At 38.5% G+C, this 16,205-nt stretch overlaps 1 protein-coding gene across 5 annotated transcripts in view; it reads left to right on the top strand.

The window, feature by feature from the left end:
- acot7 (acyl-CoA thioesterase 7) overlaps nt 1-16,205 on the top strand; it is a 54,034-nt gene that overhangs the window by 13,472 nt on the left and 24,357 nt on the right. For 3 of the 5 annotated variants that reach the window (XM_016672187.1, XM_016672188.1, XM_007553412.2), the window contains 4 exons: nt 9,308-9,399; nt 10,490-10,604; nt 11,400-11,414; nt 11,589-11,675. In XM_016672187.1, coding sequence (XP_016527673.1) covers nt 9,308-9,399; nt 10,490-10,604; nt 11,400-11,414; nt 11,589-11,675 — 309 coding nt within the window. The remainder of the gene's footprint in view (nt 1-9,307; nt 9,400-10,489; nt 10,605-11,399; nt 11,415-11,588; nt 11,676-16,205) is intronic. The other 2 variants (XM_007553413.2, XM_007553411.2) reach the window with 1 other exon arrangement.

Genomic DNA, 16,205 nt, shown 5'->3' with positions numbered 1-16,205 from the left:
TGTTCAGCCTTACGGTTTTAAACGTTCATAAATATTTTGTAGAATCTGGATCTCATTTTCATCTGAGCAATTATTATATTTACCTTAATTACGCTTTCCACATCATAATATCCTTGATATTTAAAGCGGTAATTTATCCCTTATGTTTCTACTGAGAAGGTTGAGAGTCTCACAGTTAAAGAAATTCAAATAGTATATTTTCTTAAATGTCTTTTTTTTTTTTTTTTTCCACATAGTATTGTTGAGATCCTTAATGTGGGGGGATTTTATTTGTCATCTACTCATTCAATATCAATAGTTAAAAAATACCATGTTTGTTCAGTAGAGGGCAGCAAATCATACTTATTGTGTTAATAACGTTTCTAGATATGTAAAAATTGCCTTAAAATAGCTTGAACTGTTTTAACAAGATGCTGCATTTTGCACTACAGATTATTATTACAGGCTACTTAAACCAAAATTCGCTTCTGCAAGCAGCCTTGTATGAAGCTGCAGGAAAATTGACATTGAGCTGTGTTTTATATATGAACCTTTAAATACCATTTGCACAAAAAAAAAGCAAACTAAGCTGCAACAGCCTGCATTTATATAAAGGTATGTTTTATCTGCATTTACACATGAGACAAATGTTTATTATTCAGCTTTTTAAGGCAGTTTTTGAACATATGGCTGAACTTTGACGAAAAAGTTGCAAATACTGCTGACTTTGCAGATTAGTTTCAAACTACATGTAGTGGTTGTTGTGCTTAAAAAAGGTAAGAAAAAGATGCAGAGTGCAAAAGATAGAGAGATGAGAGGGAGACTGAAAAAAAGCAAATAGAGGGAAGCAGAAAGGCAGATGGATGTAGGAAACTGGCACGGGGAATTTGAGCAGAAGAAATACATTGCGAGTATGGAATTATGGTATGATAGATGAGGAAAAAAAGGACTTGTGAGGAACAAAAGAAGTATCCCCTAGACGGCTGTTGCCATAGCAACAGGCTCATAGTGGTTGGTTGGCTCGTTGCTGGGCCGAGCGCTCATTGATGGAGGTGGAAGCAGAGATATGAGGTGACAGGTGGAGAGCGGTGAGCATACAGGCAGGCATCTGCAGGGGCAGTCCGCTGTGGCCTTGACAGGAAGGACCCCTGAATGGCAAAAAAAAAAGAAAAAGAAAAAAAAAAGAGCTCATTGAGTAAATTCATTCAAGACATAGGCTGAGGTTCAGAAGACATTCAACCATAAAATACTGAGAACATTTAATGTCAGAGGAAGTACCCTAAAAATACCTGTTGCATGTGGTGCTCAATTTTTCCTGTTCTCACCCACAATCCTCTGCAGAGTCTTGGCTTTATCAAAGTGCCTCTCGCACTGTTATGAATAATCAGGAATAATTTGGAACGGCTAAGAGAACAAATCGATTAGCATAAGATTTATATGGATATTCTAGCTCAACATCCATCATTCTGACATGGTCTGTATTTCATAAACGTATTGCCTGCAAGTTTGCAGACCATCTGCAATCACTTCAGTGTCATTATGACTCACTTCTATCCTGCTGCATCAATCTAGTAACCCCCTGTTGCATGTACGAAGGTAAAAATGCCAGTATATAACCTTAATAAGTGTAGCATAAGATTAATGCCATTATTAGGCTGCTGATTTTTGTTTGAAATCTGAAATGAGAGAGGTATCTTATAAAATATATTAAATAATGTAAAACAATTATTAATTTTCTTTTCCCAGCCAAATTAAAAATGGAATATTGAAAAAAAAATGTATACAGACTCCTTCTCAATAATTGGCATAAAAGCCTTTATTGACTTTACAGAATAATCAAGCCCTTATAACTGCTCACTAACTTTCTGCATGCTTTCACAGTATCTTTAAACATTCGTCCTTCACAATGTGCTTTGAGGTTGGAAGGTCCTATATAAAACCCTGTTTTGTTTGGATGTGTAAATTGGAATAACACATAAAATCCACAGTCTCTCACTGTATCACAACACTGTTAATTAACTTTTCTAATTATGTCACCATCTAATTTTTTCATACTTAATGATCACTTAAGCATCTTTGGCTTAAAGTGAATTTATCTATATCCCTAACTCATCAAATATTTATTAGTTGAATTAAACAGAAAATTGGTTGTGCCTTCGCATGTACTCCAAGCATTTGGCATGCTGAGGCAAGTAAATCATTGTTAATGCAGATAGAGCATCTGCATAATGTAGGATCATTTATGTAATGTAATGAACGAATGAATGCAACAAACGAGTTTCTGATGGCTATTTCTTTTGCAAAAACTTTTGCATTACACACTACGCACAACGTCTGAGGCGTCTCAGGGCTTGAGCCGCTGAATTTGTCACAAAACAAATGCATAGCAATCTGACTAAAGTGACAATCAAACTGCGTACACTATAGTATCAAATGCATTAGATGAACATGTGGGAGAACTTTTGTAATTAAACTTGCATATGCTTTTATGTCATTGAAGAATAAGGTAGACATGCAATAGCCTGATATGTTTGGCCTACTAGAAGTGGAGCTGAGTCTAACTGAATCTGATTATATTTTCCAACATTATCTTTTCAACTATAAACTAAGGAATTAGGGATTCTAAAACGGTTGGTCTCAGACAAAGTCAGTGACATAACTATTACAAATTTCTACTTTTAGAATATTGGAGGCCACCATTTTAATGTCTTTTATAGCAAAGATCGTGCTGCACATATTATTAAGTTTTACAAAAACTGCAATGATTTCCAACCATTCCTATGCTTACTTTTCTCATTATAATGAGAAAAGTAAACAAAAATGCTTGTATAAACAAATAGAAAGTGTAAATCCTTAATCAGTACTATGTAGACAGATTCATACTGATTAAGGCACTGAGGTGAGATCCTCTGGGATAAACCCTTTTATCTGTATTGACCAAAACAGAGCATAGGCAATCACAGTCATTCCTATAATAGCAAAGCAAGTTGTATACAGTTCTAATCATAGTAGTTTTAACACAAGGTAGTAAAACAAACATTCCAAAATATCTGGAAAATATTTACAGAGAACAAGAAGATCGACTATCGCTTTGTGCAGATTTCAGTCAAATGTACTGAATAGGAAGTGGGTCATGTCTGAGTGTATGTACGGACACACGCTCATGTTTGTGTGCGTGCATTCAATCTCAGTGTTTGAATGCATCTTTTTGTGTTCAAGCCTTAGTGGTATGTGCCCCTTTTTTTTTGGTGGGTGGGCATGTCTCCCTAACATGTAAAAGCCAGGTTTATTTAATGATCTTCACTTAGATTCATCATTTTGTGACATGTGCACTTTACATATGCAAGCGCGTGTTTTTCATCAGCGTTTGGCCCTTTAAAAGGTTCCTGCGGGGCCGAGGGCGAAGAAGAAGAAGATAACGGGAGCAGACATTATTTGCTTCTGTCATGTCGGCTTAGCGTCAGGCCCTCGCACACTGTGGCCCAGTCAGATACGGATGCGCAAGTGGATGTACCTGCACACGCGCCCTGACGGGGGACGCACGCGCGTACGTTCTCCACCGCGCCGCTGATGCACGCAGACGAGCGGGGAGCGCTGGGAGGAACAGGGGGCACACGAGGAGCCTGAAATGCTGACACGTTCGACGCAGAGAGAGAAAAAAAAAAGTCGCACTTCCACGCATCCTCACACCCACACGGCTGCACTCTGAGCAGACATCCCCCCCTTCTTAGTAAATGAAGCAGGACTGGCACCATTTTACACATTCAGGGCCAGACTTGAATAAGTGTATTTTCATGCAGAAGTTTGTTATAACTGAGCGTGCCTTTGTACAGCCGTGAGGGTTTTGTGGTTTAGTGGCTGATGACTAAGACTTGTGTATATAGTGGGTTTTTTTGTAGATACATCTTTGTGTTTATGCATTCATGTTTATTGTCTATGTGTGTATGCCTGCGTGTGTGTGTGAGGCAAAGCATCCAGGTTCCACAGTCAGTCAGGCAGCATCTCGTCAGGCGGGCCTCGGTCACAGACCCCCAGGGTAAGACTGCCTACTGTGGGCACGAGCCGTGATGATTGTCCCCGCTGGGGGATCGCACATGCGCACTGACACGCATGTGCAGTCACAGTCATGCCACAGTGCTTAGGGATTTTCTTGTACCCACCCATGTACAAAACTGTCTCGGGACACACGGATACCTCAAGTGAAGTACACACACCTTCTGAAGAGCTTCATGCGCACACGGCACCCGTAGCCACCCAGATCTGCTTTGCACACATGAGAAACACAGGTTGTTTCTATGAATAGAGACATTTGGGCTTTGCGTGTGCATGCACCTTTAAGCACAAGTTTACATAAAGGTATATTAACCAGATTATGCCCCCTCAATACACGCATAGCTGAGAGGAATGCATTGTGGGTTGAGGCTTAGTAGTGACAGCTCTTGTTCTTGTAACACAATGACAGCTAACCCATACTGTTTGTTTCATGCTCACATGAGACCATTTAATGTAAAATTGACATTAAGGTTTGAAAGACAAAGGACTTTGGTCAAAATGCTAGTAACAGTACACCATCAGACCTTTCAAATTCTTATATCATCCTCTGAAAAAGATGAGGACACCTTTAGCAGCCTGGGTTTTTGTAATAGGTTAGAGTGCAATTTCTGGTGAAGACTCAGTTATTTATCTCAATGTAAAATGGCTAAAATTACACCCAGACGTATCACATCAGTAGCACATGGTTAGAACATCATTACTCAGTGTTTTATCATAGGTATACCCTGTTCAAACCTCAGACATTTTGTTTGTTGTTCTCCTGACTATTTGAAGCGAGAGTGAACACCAAGAAAGTGTTCACTCTCACTTGAACTAGATTAAAAGAGCTTTCTGAAGCCTTCAGAAAGAAGATTATATGCTATGGGATTTAAAGAGGTCTCGAAAGGATTTGAAATCATCCATTCAAGTATGTGGAAAATAGTCTACAAGTGGAGGATATTCACAACAACATCCAACAAGCCCAGGTCTGGTTGTTCAGGCAAATTCACCCTGAAAGCAGGCTGCAAGATGCTAAAAGAAGTCTCTAGAAACTCTAAATGTAATGCATGTGGAAAAAGTAAACCTCTACTCTCTAAGAAATACATGAGGATTCTACTAAAATTTCCTGGGACAACACTAACAAAGACCAAGATCAACACAGAATGCACCATCAATTCTGCTGTATCAGAGGGTGTTTGTGTTCTGGAAAGTCAGGGGTCAAGTCAAAGTAAAAGTCTAGATCTTGATACTGCGGGGGGGGCCACTTCAGACAAGCTGTTCATGCAAGAATCTTCTCTACAATCTCACAGCTGAAAGTCAGGAGTGGAGCAAACTTTCCTCAGACCAATGTCAGAGACTGGTAGAAAACTACAAAAAAGCATCTCACATAATATTAGCTAAAGGGAATCTCTGGGGGATTGTGCAGCTTCTATTAAAACATATTTTTTTAAAATATTTTTTTAACGAGTAAAACAACACACAATGTTTCACCCTCTGCCCCAGAGCTCTGAAAGATGGAGGAGAATTTTGGACAGCTTTGGTGAACAGATTATGCTCGATTTAGATTGTTAAGCTAACATCTTCTTTATCTTACATTCGTATCCGAAGAAAATTATGAGCAAGAAAAAAATGGGCAAATCCCTTGAAAACAAATCTTAGGGCACATCCGAGATTTGCAACAGGAACTGCAGTGGAGCTAGTGTTAGGATGAACTGCTCTGGAGTTCATCAGCCGTAGAGCTGTTTTTGTCCCGCAGTCGATGTAAATTTAGTTCGAGACATTAAGTGCTGACAAAAGTGTTCTTTTTCTTTCTCCTTTTAAACATCTAAAAGCACTCAGAGAGCCTAAAGTATACTGTCATGTTTAAATTGAGCATTGGAAATTCACAAGAAAAGCGCTGCCATTAAACTTTTCCTGCCCACATGATTAATGTCTTCCTATCAGGCTGTAACATCTCACAGGGAGAACATAGTAAAGTTAAAAGTAAAAAAGGAGCCTTGGCACAGTGCATTGAAAAAATCTGCGGTTTTGATCACCGGAGCTGAGCACCAGGAATGATCCTTTCTGTGCTCCATCCAACCCTGGAACACTTTGTCCAGGATGGAGGACGAAAATAAATTTTTTTCTACTCCATTTTGGAAGAACTAAGAGCAGAGAGTAGAAGACAAAAGGGGGGAAACAAAATGGCAGTAAAAACCCTTTGAGGAGAAAGAAACACAGGCGGGCAAGAGGAGCAAGACCAGAGATCAAAGATGTTCAAGTCTGATCAAAGTGTTTGAGAAAAGAAACATGCTTTTAGGTATTTTTCAGGAAACGCAGGATGCCATGATTGATGACTTAAACTTGGATAAAAGGGGATTGAATATGGGATAATCCATGCCGGAGGGAGTCTTCCTCCACATAAGCACCGGTCCTTTAAATAGCCTCTCTGTTTAGTCTCTGGTGTTTTGCCTTGTGTTTGGAAATTCTTCTGTGGCAGCTTGGATATATCTGTCTTTTCGTTCTTGCTCTTGGTTCTTCTCTGAATTGACTTTTCATATCGGCCATCTTTGAGATGATCCTCATCTTATCGCCTCCCCTCAAGTTGAGGGGAGGCCAAACTGCTTGGTTCTCATTACTGTACACTGAAACAAGCAACTAATTCAATTGTGATGGTGGTTAAAACATATATGAAACAGAACTGGTGTTATCTGTTGCCTAGACTTTGAAACTGGAATTGTTTTTAAATTGTAGCAAACTTTTCTGCCCTTACCCCTGCCAACTAACATGTTAATAACCTCTCTAGAAACTCTGCTTCAAAATGCAAAACTGTCTCTTTAAAGGAGATATGCATGTTTTTATTATAATCAGGAAATGAGTATATTACTTAGGGATTTTTTTTCTCTTTTGTTCATGGACTTAAATCCAAGGCTTGCTGTCTCATCAGATTAAGATCAATTTCAAAGCCAAACGCACTCAGTCAGTGAGCAGATTTGTGAGACTTCTGTTCCTGGAAGGAATGTAGCCAAAATCAGATCTGTAATTTATTTAGTAATCCTAAATAAGTGAACCAGCTGCCTGTTCTGCCATCTCTTCTGAGTAAATTTATTAAAATTTCATGTGACCACACGTAAAATCGAAACCAAACCATGCTGGAGTTATTTTCTTAAAAACAACACAATTTCTCGTTTTCAAGGACAGTTTTTCCTTGAGCCCTTAAGATATAAGATTCCTTATCATCTAACGCAGTAAATAATCCCCCAAGCATAACAGGGAGGAAGTTTTGCTGTTTTATTGGGGATATGGTGAAGGATAAAGGAGGGAGTCAAGGCGATGTCATGCTCAAACATCAACATTGTCTTCATGTGCTGCAGAGGGATTTGGCATTCAGAGCCAGCTCCCTGGTTCCACTCTGGTCAGAAAAGGTCATCAGTCGTTCTGGGAATGCTTCGTTCCGGAGATTCTCCCTTCTGTCTTCCTTTTCACTCCTCGCCTTCCTCCCTTGATTGCGAGCACAATTCACTTAAAACTTCCAGCAGGAGCTAATAATAGACCGGAGCCGCTCAGTCCTGGGTCGAGTCGAGGATATGTAAATACGCCTCTCTCACTCCTGTGGGCAACTTCCTGGTTGTTGGCAAGGGTTTGAGCCAATGGGAGGAGGAGTGGGAGAGAAGCACGGTGGGCATGGCAACAAGGCCCAGCTGCCTGCTCGGTTTTAACTTCAGCGCACAACATAAGCAGTGACCTGTAGGGTACTCTGTTCCCAAGAGTCTTTTGTCAAATGCTAAAGCCACGGCCCTTGACACTAAGATGACCACAGGCCACATTAATAGCTCTATTCCTGCTTATTTTCAGCTTAGCACTTCTGTTTCTGAGAGACAATTTATTAGAATCAATGTGGCTGAAATGTGCATTCAGTTCTGAACCACTTTACATTAAGACAGCCATTTTAAGTAATGTGTGAATATTTTATAATAAGGTTATTAGTTTGGTTGTGGCCAAACATACAGGGGATGTCATCTCTGATCTAAGTTTCAGATTGACATTAAAACCTTCTTTCTGGACATTAACTATGCAAGTAAATGGGTTGATGGTTAAGGTTGGGTTCAAAGTGTAATTGGTGTACTTAAAGCAATATATTGTGCAGCTCTGGCTTGGACGAACCTCTCAGATTTCATCCACACATGAACACGTAGCTATCAGAAAAGCTGATTCCCGGTCGGATTCTTATTTCTGTAATCTACTGTGTGAGTTGGATCGCCTTCCAGACCAATATCCCTGAATTAATCGTGAAATTAACCTGCCGTCTTCTCAGTCTCGAGAGTCCAGCTGTGAGGCACGTTAGCAGCTGAATTGATAGGAGCTCTCAATAATGCAAAATAAAAGGCTCTAATTGTTATTTGCCCTGGTGAACCTAGCTGCTTGTTCATTAGCTACTTCACTTATTAGTCTGTTATACTGTTTTATGAAGCTGTTCACTCCAGTAATAACTCGGTTATTATTGTTATGAGTATCGTCTTCATTAAAATGCCTTGAGTGTTGGGGCTAAAATGGGCTATGTTGCAGATGCATTTGTTTGTAGATTTAATTATTATTAAATATAAGCTCCATAGTTCATAGTGAAAATCAGCTACTTGGCCACAAGTTAAAGATTAGAATAGCTTTAGAAGGTGATTTCCTCTTTATTTCGTTTCCTCACGTGTGTGTCGTAATTCCAGCACCTTAAAACAGACCCTCTCTCTCTGTTTGTAAATTAAGTGACACAAAGTGTGGGACGAATGGGAATCGCTATAACAACCTCTCCTCCTAGTTGTGTGATTTCAGTGAGTTTCTCGTCCTGACCTTAAGGCACAGACACAGAACTGGAACTGCTGCATTCAAGCGCGAGGGCCTTTATTTGGCCTCGGTGTAAACAACATGAGTATTTGTTGGGAACATTTATTGTGTGGAATGTCATGGTATTCAATGCGTTCTACACTTGTGGGATTCACAGCGTATAAATTATGCAGAACCTTGTGCTCACCAAACTTGGTCTAAATGATCGTTTCTGCTCTGAACGGACCTGGACAATTGTCTCCGAGTCTTTGTTGTTCTCTTCGTCTTCTTTGTTTGCAGCAAAAGCCGGATCTATAAACCGTAACAAAAGAACGGCTGAAAACTAAATTGGCCGTTGCGTCTTGTGTGGAGAGTGGATTTTGCTCCATTGTTCCTTTTAATAGAAAAAAACATGTCAGAACGTCTTGACTGCCAAAAATAGCTGGAAGCTGCCCTGCTAACATAACTGGACAAGAATTCACTCTGTTCTTTGCTGTTGCAGGTGCAAAAAAGCTGGCCAACAAGGCAGCACTGTGGTACGTCCCCTGTTCTCTGCAGAATGTTGACAAGATCATGGAGGTGCCTCCTATTAAGGTATGTTAAAGCTTGTCTTGGTCAGCTTAGAGCTTTTGTTCTGGGCTTGCGTTCTGGGGTTGTGTTGACCCCAGAATGAGAGAAATAAGTATCTTAACTCTGGTAAGTAGCAGTCTTATCTAAGTTTAGAGGGTTGGGGGAAGCTAATGGAAAAGCTTAGCTACCAGTAAACCAAACTAGGACCCATTCACTCTCCAGGAAAGATTTCCTAAACTCTGTCACTTTTGTATGAAACAGTTGTTCATTTTTATGTGTAAATTTAATTAAACTATGTTACAATGCTCTCACTACGGGAGCTATATTTTAACACTTAATGTTAAAATGTTATAAAGTTGATCAATTTGGTCCAACATGAGTTCCTTTTCTCTAGCTCGCAGTTCTTAGCTAAAATTTAATTTATCATAAAAAGGAATATAGATTTTTTTTTTAAAGTGGAGGTTTTGATAAACTTGCTAGCATAACTTACTTTGAAACATCTGTTGTTATGTTGTGGCTTTTGCATTTTTTTCCCCTTCTGAGCCGTCATAGTAGTTCTTACACTGAGATTTTATAAAGAAAATGACTTTGATTGAATTAGTAATCTAAAAATAGAACTTTTATGGCAAACTTCAATGATCGCACCGGCTTTGAAGTAAAAATGCATAACAAAAGTAGACTTCTTTTGTGAGAGTTCTGTCGGAGTAAAATGGCACTGTGAGGTTTTTGTGAGCATTGCTAATGAGGAGAATATTAAATTCTCTTTTGGATTTCACAAGGAGGTTTGGGAAACATTTATTATTAAACAGTGGAGAAATATTCTTCTTCTTGGCACCTTCAGTCATGCAAGGAAACACTGATCAGTGAAGTGAAGCTCTTGATGAGAACCAGGCTCACTTTGTTTTTGTGCAGGAATGACCACCAGCCTTCACTAATGTTTAGTAGAAGTTTGTGCTGCACAAGACAAAGAAGTAAAACGACAAAGAAATTAAAGTTTTCCTTTTGTCACATACGTATGGTTTCACAATGTTTCTGCTGTTATTTGACGAAAAATATACAAGTTGAATAAATCAGAGCATACACATGTTTTCACTGTATGTCTTCTGTGTTGCAGTATGCTAGTGCAGAGAAGGAAGAAGAAGGCAGGAAGCGCTACGAAGCACAGAAACTTGGGAGAATGGAGACCAAAGCGAGGGTTGAGGAGCCAATGCCGCTTCGACCAAACCTAGGTATGCTGCAGCTGCTACTACCTGTTCATGTCAGTAAATCAGGTTTCTGACAGTCTGGAAACGGCTGAAATTTCATTTGACTTTTTAAGTTCTGAATAAGTGTAAATAGAAGGGAATGGAATCATACTTGCATTTCTGTCCTCATCCTATCCTAATAATTTTAGTGTTTTAAAATCATCACAAAGTAGTGAGAACAGTGGGAAGTTGTTTCTGGGAAAGCAAGAACTTGATGTAGATGAGAATGAACTGTTTATCATGGTACAATCTGGAAACAATATTCAAATTCTTTGTTGCTGTGCAGTTCATACTGCAATTTTGATCAGTGGTTGTAATTACGTGAAGAACAAAGTGGAGAGTTCGGCGCCATGTAGAATGCAGTGTTCAGTTTGTGTTTCCATTACGTTCTCTTTCCCAGATTACTGCAGTTGTAATGACATCCAGACCATGAAGTGTAATACAGACATACCACATCTGTAATGTGAAATACCTGCAACTCAGAAAATATGTGGCACTGTGTGCTGGCTTGGGAGTTGTTATTACTCCTAACCCTAACCCCAACCCTACTCCTGTGATCAAATTCGAGTCACATTATCAAAGAGAACAAAGACAAAAGAAAGAGAAATCAGATTGTGAAGAAAAAAAAATCTTTCAATGTTAAAGGGTTGTGCCACAGTTTTACCTTTTATATGTGTAAAACACAAATAACACCAAGTGTGTTTTTATAGACGTATTTTTGTGCTGCAATTTCAAATATTGAACTATTATGCAACTCTTGTCATTTTTGCTAAACCATAGAGGATGCACCACAGGGTAAGTGAACAACATCAACATGTATGTTGAGAATGTTGGTCAGAAATCAGGCATGCCTTTCCATTTGTGGCTTGGTTTAGTTGTTGTTGTTGTGGGAAAATATACCTTTTCTATTTTTCCAGAATTTAGTTTGTGATAAGATTTTGTTTGTGTGTTTGTGTGTCCACATGGCAGAAAGGCACACAGTCGGCTTCAGCCAGTCCAGCCTGATCCATTTGGTGGGGCCTTCAGACTGCACAGTAGTTGACTTTGTTTATGGTGGTGAGTTTATGTCTTTCTTATGTTGCTTTTAATACATGTTACTAACAGGACAGTTTGTTCTGAATAATTTTTTGCTGAGATAAAAACTCAACTGGCCGGAGGAAGGGTTTACTATGTCCCCTCCATGGCTTTAAAGAGAACTTTAAATGGTTTTCCTTCAACAATGGTTTTCCCAGTAAAATACTTTGAGGTTTTTTGTTCAAATGTGGCAAAATGCATAGAAGTATAGCATGTGGAAATTCCTTTGCTATTATGCAACAATAGAAATTAATTCTTGAACAAAATTTTTAAGAAAGAGCAACATAAACAACAGAATGTTTTCCTACACAATAAAAGAAATACACGTATGAGTCACATACGTTTACATAGGGCAGGTTAGGAAAGAACATATTAAGAAATTATGTCACAATTAAAACCTCAGTAATTTGGCAGTACTGTTTCTCTGCTTTGCAAATACTGACTGTTATGTGTCTCGCATAAAACCAACAGTGTGCCAGAACAAAAAAACAAAAGACAAAAACAGCACTTTCAGGTCAGGTTGGAGGTCCTGCCTGTTGTGAGGAAGCTGAGAGCTGATGCAAACCAAGTGAAATCGAGGAATGTCCATCATGATGCTCTCTGCTACCTTTGAATTCAGTTAGGAATCAGTAGACTGTAAAAATGTTATTTTGAAAGTATCTATTTTTGTCGATTTTGAAAACTGTTTTGGTGTTAGACTTGAAATCGTTTCTAAAGCAGATAATGTGTACAGGACAAACCTGAATATATTCATTGAGATTTTACATGTAATGTTTACAAATCTTGTCTACCTGAAACAAAAATGTCTCTTTCCTTCTGATATTTTATTTTAGATTAATTCCTGTTAAACAGCTAATTGTACTTGGACTTATTTTGGCTATATCTATAAAGTTTTAGACTGAACAGAGGTGCTTAAAAGGAATTGAATGTCTTTTACTGCATCAATTTTCCAGGGAGATTATGATAATTAAAAATGCTGTTGGGTTTTATCTAGTTTAACTGTAAATAATTAGCGTTGAGCATCATTTACCGTCTGTGCAACTTAAGTAACTGCTTGAGCAGCTGTAGTTCACAGTTAACTGCAGGAGACGCTCCATTGTTATTAGAACAGCTGAAACGGGGAAGGATGAAAATAAATTAACAGTGAAGAAAAGTAGGGCAGGAGTGTGTAGCTGTAGGAAGATAAAAAGGTGTTTATAACAAATTATAAAGTGTCGTTTGCACTTTTTAGTGCTTCAAGTTTGTTGTATAAAATGTCAGAGAACTTAATTTTTAGCTTGTAATATTCAGATGGACCTGATTTTTTTTAAAAGGGGTTTTCTTGAGAAGTTATGGGTACTCAGTATCTTCCCCCTTTCCCTTTGTATCAGTGTAAAACAAGAACATAAATACATATCTAGATTTGTTGGTGTAACTTCCTGCAGCCATCGGTCGGACTTCTCGTGATTATAAAACGGAAACCTTCTAGGATGCATTTGTAGCAAATCCAAAAATGTATTCTCCAACACGAAGCAGACGTTTTCTATTAGCTGAAGTATATTGTTTATGACTGGATGTTTGTGCCTCACCCTGCCATTTCTATTGAGGTCAGCTATATGTAGGGAGGCCATGAGCCCAGTCAAGAGGATGAACAGAAGAAAGATGTTGACTAAGAACAAGAGGAACTGAGCACTAGACAGGATAGGAGAGACAGGATGGAAAGATGAAGGATCACGGACAGAAAGATAAACGTTGTAGATTCATGGTTGCCTTTTTAATTTGGAGGGCTCGCTAGTAAATGTGTCCAATTAAAATCAAATATGGTAAAAGCATGCAGGTCATTTAAAATACACACACACACACACACACATACACTGTTGACTCTTTCATGCCATTGCTCATTAGGCAATGTACCCTGTTGTTTGCTTGCTGCTGCTTTCGCTACACTTATTTTGTTTACATAACCGAGTCAGGTCAGACAGTCAGGGTGCTCGCTCTCTCTCTCTCTCTTTTCCTCTCGTAGCATATCTTCCGTCCCTCCACTCTGCGGACGTACTGTATCCTCAGCTTAGAGAGCCAGTGGTTCGACAGTTACGTCATGGTCACTAACACATGATAATCCGACTGTCATAGTGCTTTATCTTTTGTTTCGCAGTTGTTTGGGCTTCTACTCTTGGCTGGCTTTGATAGTCATTATTTAGGAAGTTTGTTTTTTTTAATTATGCAACCTTCACCTTTTCCCTATTTTATGAAAAAGAAAACAGCTGAAACATTGACATTAAACAGTCTAGATTATCCAAAATAAACTTCCTCCTACAAGGTTTTAAATTGTGATTGTCTCAGAAATGCGGGGACAGACTCAAAAACAATTTGTATTAAAACACATAATAGATTAGATAGTCACGTGTGGTACGTAATGTAATAAAATGTGTCAGGTGATCTGAAATGGTCTCTGGATGGAAAGAATAAGGCTGAAGACAAATATGAAATGGTTGTGATCTCCAGGCCCTGAGGCAGCGCTGCATTAAAAATAGACATGATTCTGTAAGTGGAAATCGCTGCACAGGCTCAGGAGCACATCAAGTTTATTGTCGCTGAACACAGCTTGTTGCTGCAATCCACTAATGTAAAATAAAACCCTGTCATAAAAGAAACAAAAAAAAAAACAACCTTATTTAGGCTTGAGTTTCTTTGAGATAGGGTGAGATACAGACATGTCCTATAATTAAAAGCTAAGTTTTATATTCTATGTTCAAAAATCTGCTTTTGTGGCGATCTCAGGTATAGTTGTACAATGTGTCCATGTTTTACAGCCACTCAACAAAACATTCTTCCAGAGAACACTATGCTCATTACAACAACTTCATGCCAGACACATTGCTTGTGTTAGGACACCGCTGATATAATTCTGAAAATATCATGTCATCAATTCAGAGTAAGCATTTGCATTATTTAAGATAAAAATAAGTAATACTCTCATTGGGTCACTTCTGCAAGATTACTCTTGTAAATTTCTTAGAAATTCTTAAGTAGGCGGCAACTGGACTTTCCTCGTTTCTTGAAGACGTTGCGCCTCCCATCCTTCTTCAGAACTACAGAAGCTACTTGGAAGAGATGCAAAACATCATCAAGAAACAAAATGAATCCAGCTGTTTCATACTTAAGCACTTGGGATTGCCATGTCTTGGATGAATGAGAATCTTCACCAGCATATTCCTTACCAGTGGTTCTCATGTTCAGTATACATGGCTTCTTAGAGTTGTGATGCTCCTGCTACACGGTTTTACAACATGTCCAAATAAATCTGTGTAAAAAAAAAAAAATCCAGAATTTGAATCAGCTCTAGTATTATGGGAAAAAGCTAGCATAGAAGCACAATTATTTGTTTTGTAGATATTAGATTGTATATACTCACAATTCTGTAGATTACCTTATTAATAATTATAGAGCCATTAATAGATTATATTTCCTCTTCTAAATTGTTAGATTGTCCATTTTATTTTTTTCCATAAATATCAATTATGAAATTATAAGAAATCTTTCCATCTTACTTTATGAATGCAGTTGTGAGAAACTCAACAGAAAGGTTTTTCAGATTAATTAATTTTATTGATCAATTTATTTCCTCTGAAGTTGTTTGGATAGCTGATATTCCCAACAAAGTAGGGAATATTTACAGAGTCACACAAGCACTGTTAGATCTGAAAGATCAGAACATCTTTGGAAACACGGCTCATGAGTTTTTGCTCTGCAGCTTCAGTTTTGCATCCTATCAAGGCCTTTGTAAAACTATATAGAGGACAAGAGACGACCTGGAGAAAGACAGGCTGAATCAAAGTTTTTAGTAACTGGAAATTAGAATTTGGGCTTAGTTTACGTCGTCCTAACACAGTTTGTAAAACTCTAAAGAGCATTGAAAGTTCAAGGTTAAATGATGGACGCCTGGGGACAGTTACGAAACATCAGATGTGTCTTGAAATATTCCAAATAAAAGCAAGATCAGAACATAGATCCCCACAGAAGTCTTGACTCTTTCTGCCTTTGCTCTCCTTTTTCTTTTGTGTCTTTACTTATGCTCGTTATCTTTTGCTCTCTTCTTTCCCCTTCGGGTCGTTAACAAGCGTGCCACCTGTTTCCATGGACACAGCAGCTGATTGCTACATGTGCGCTAAAGCAACTAACTACAATTTATCACCAGCTGGATTGTGCATTGTAAAGTTTTACAGGCATATTTAGCACAGAAGTGACGTTGGCAGTTCTTAGGATGGTAACAGGAGAAAATGTAGATATTTTATTATGAAGTTTGATGAAGAGAGCGAAGCTTAACCTCTGAACACAGAGCATGTGCTACTTGGTGTTGTAACATCTGTTCTCTGCTCTGGTTGTTGATCAGGGAGTGTTTAAGCATTTCAGTGCTGGAAGTAATGTTGTATGTTAAACACATAGTTAAAAAAAGGAAATTGGAACAGAAAGAGTGGTATTACTTATGGCATTACTTATGGAAATAATGACAGACATATACGGACTATATAT

The sequence above is a fragment of the Poecilia formosa genome, unplaced genomic scaffold, assembly GCF_000485575.1.
Source record: "Poecilia formosa unplaced genomic scaffold, Poecilia_formosa-5.1.2 Scaffold56, whole genome shotgun sequence".
Lineage (NCBI taxonomy): Eukaryota > Metazoa > Chordata > Actinopteri > Cyprinodontiformes > Poeciliidae > Poecilia > Poecilia formosa.
Note: the sequence above shows the minus strand (reverse complement) of the source record. Positions and strands in the feature narration are given on the sequence as shown.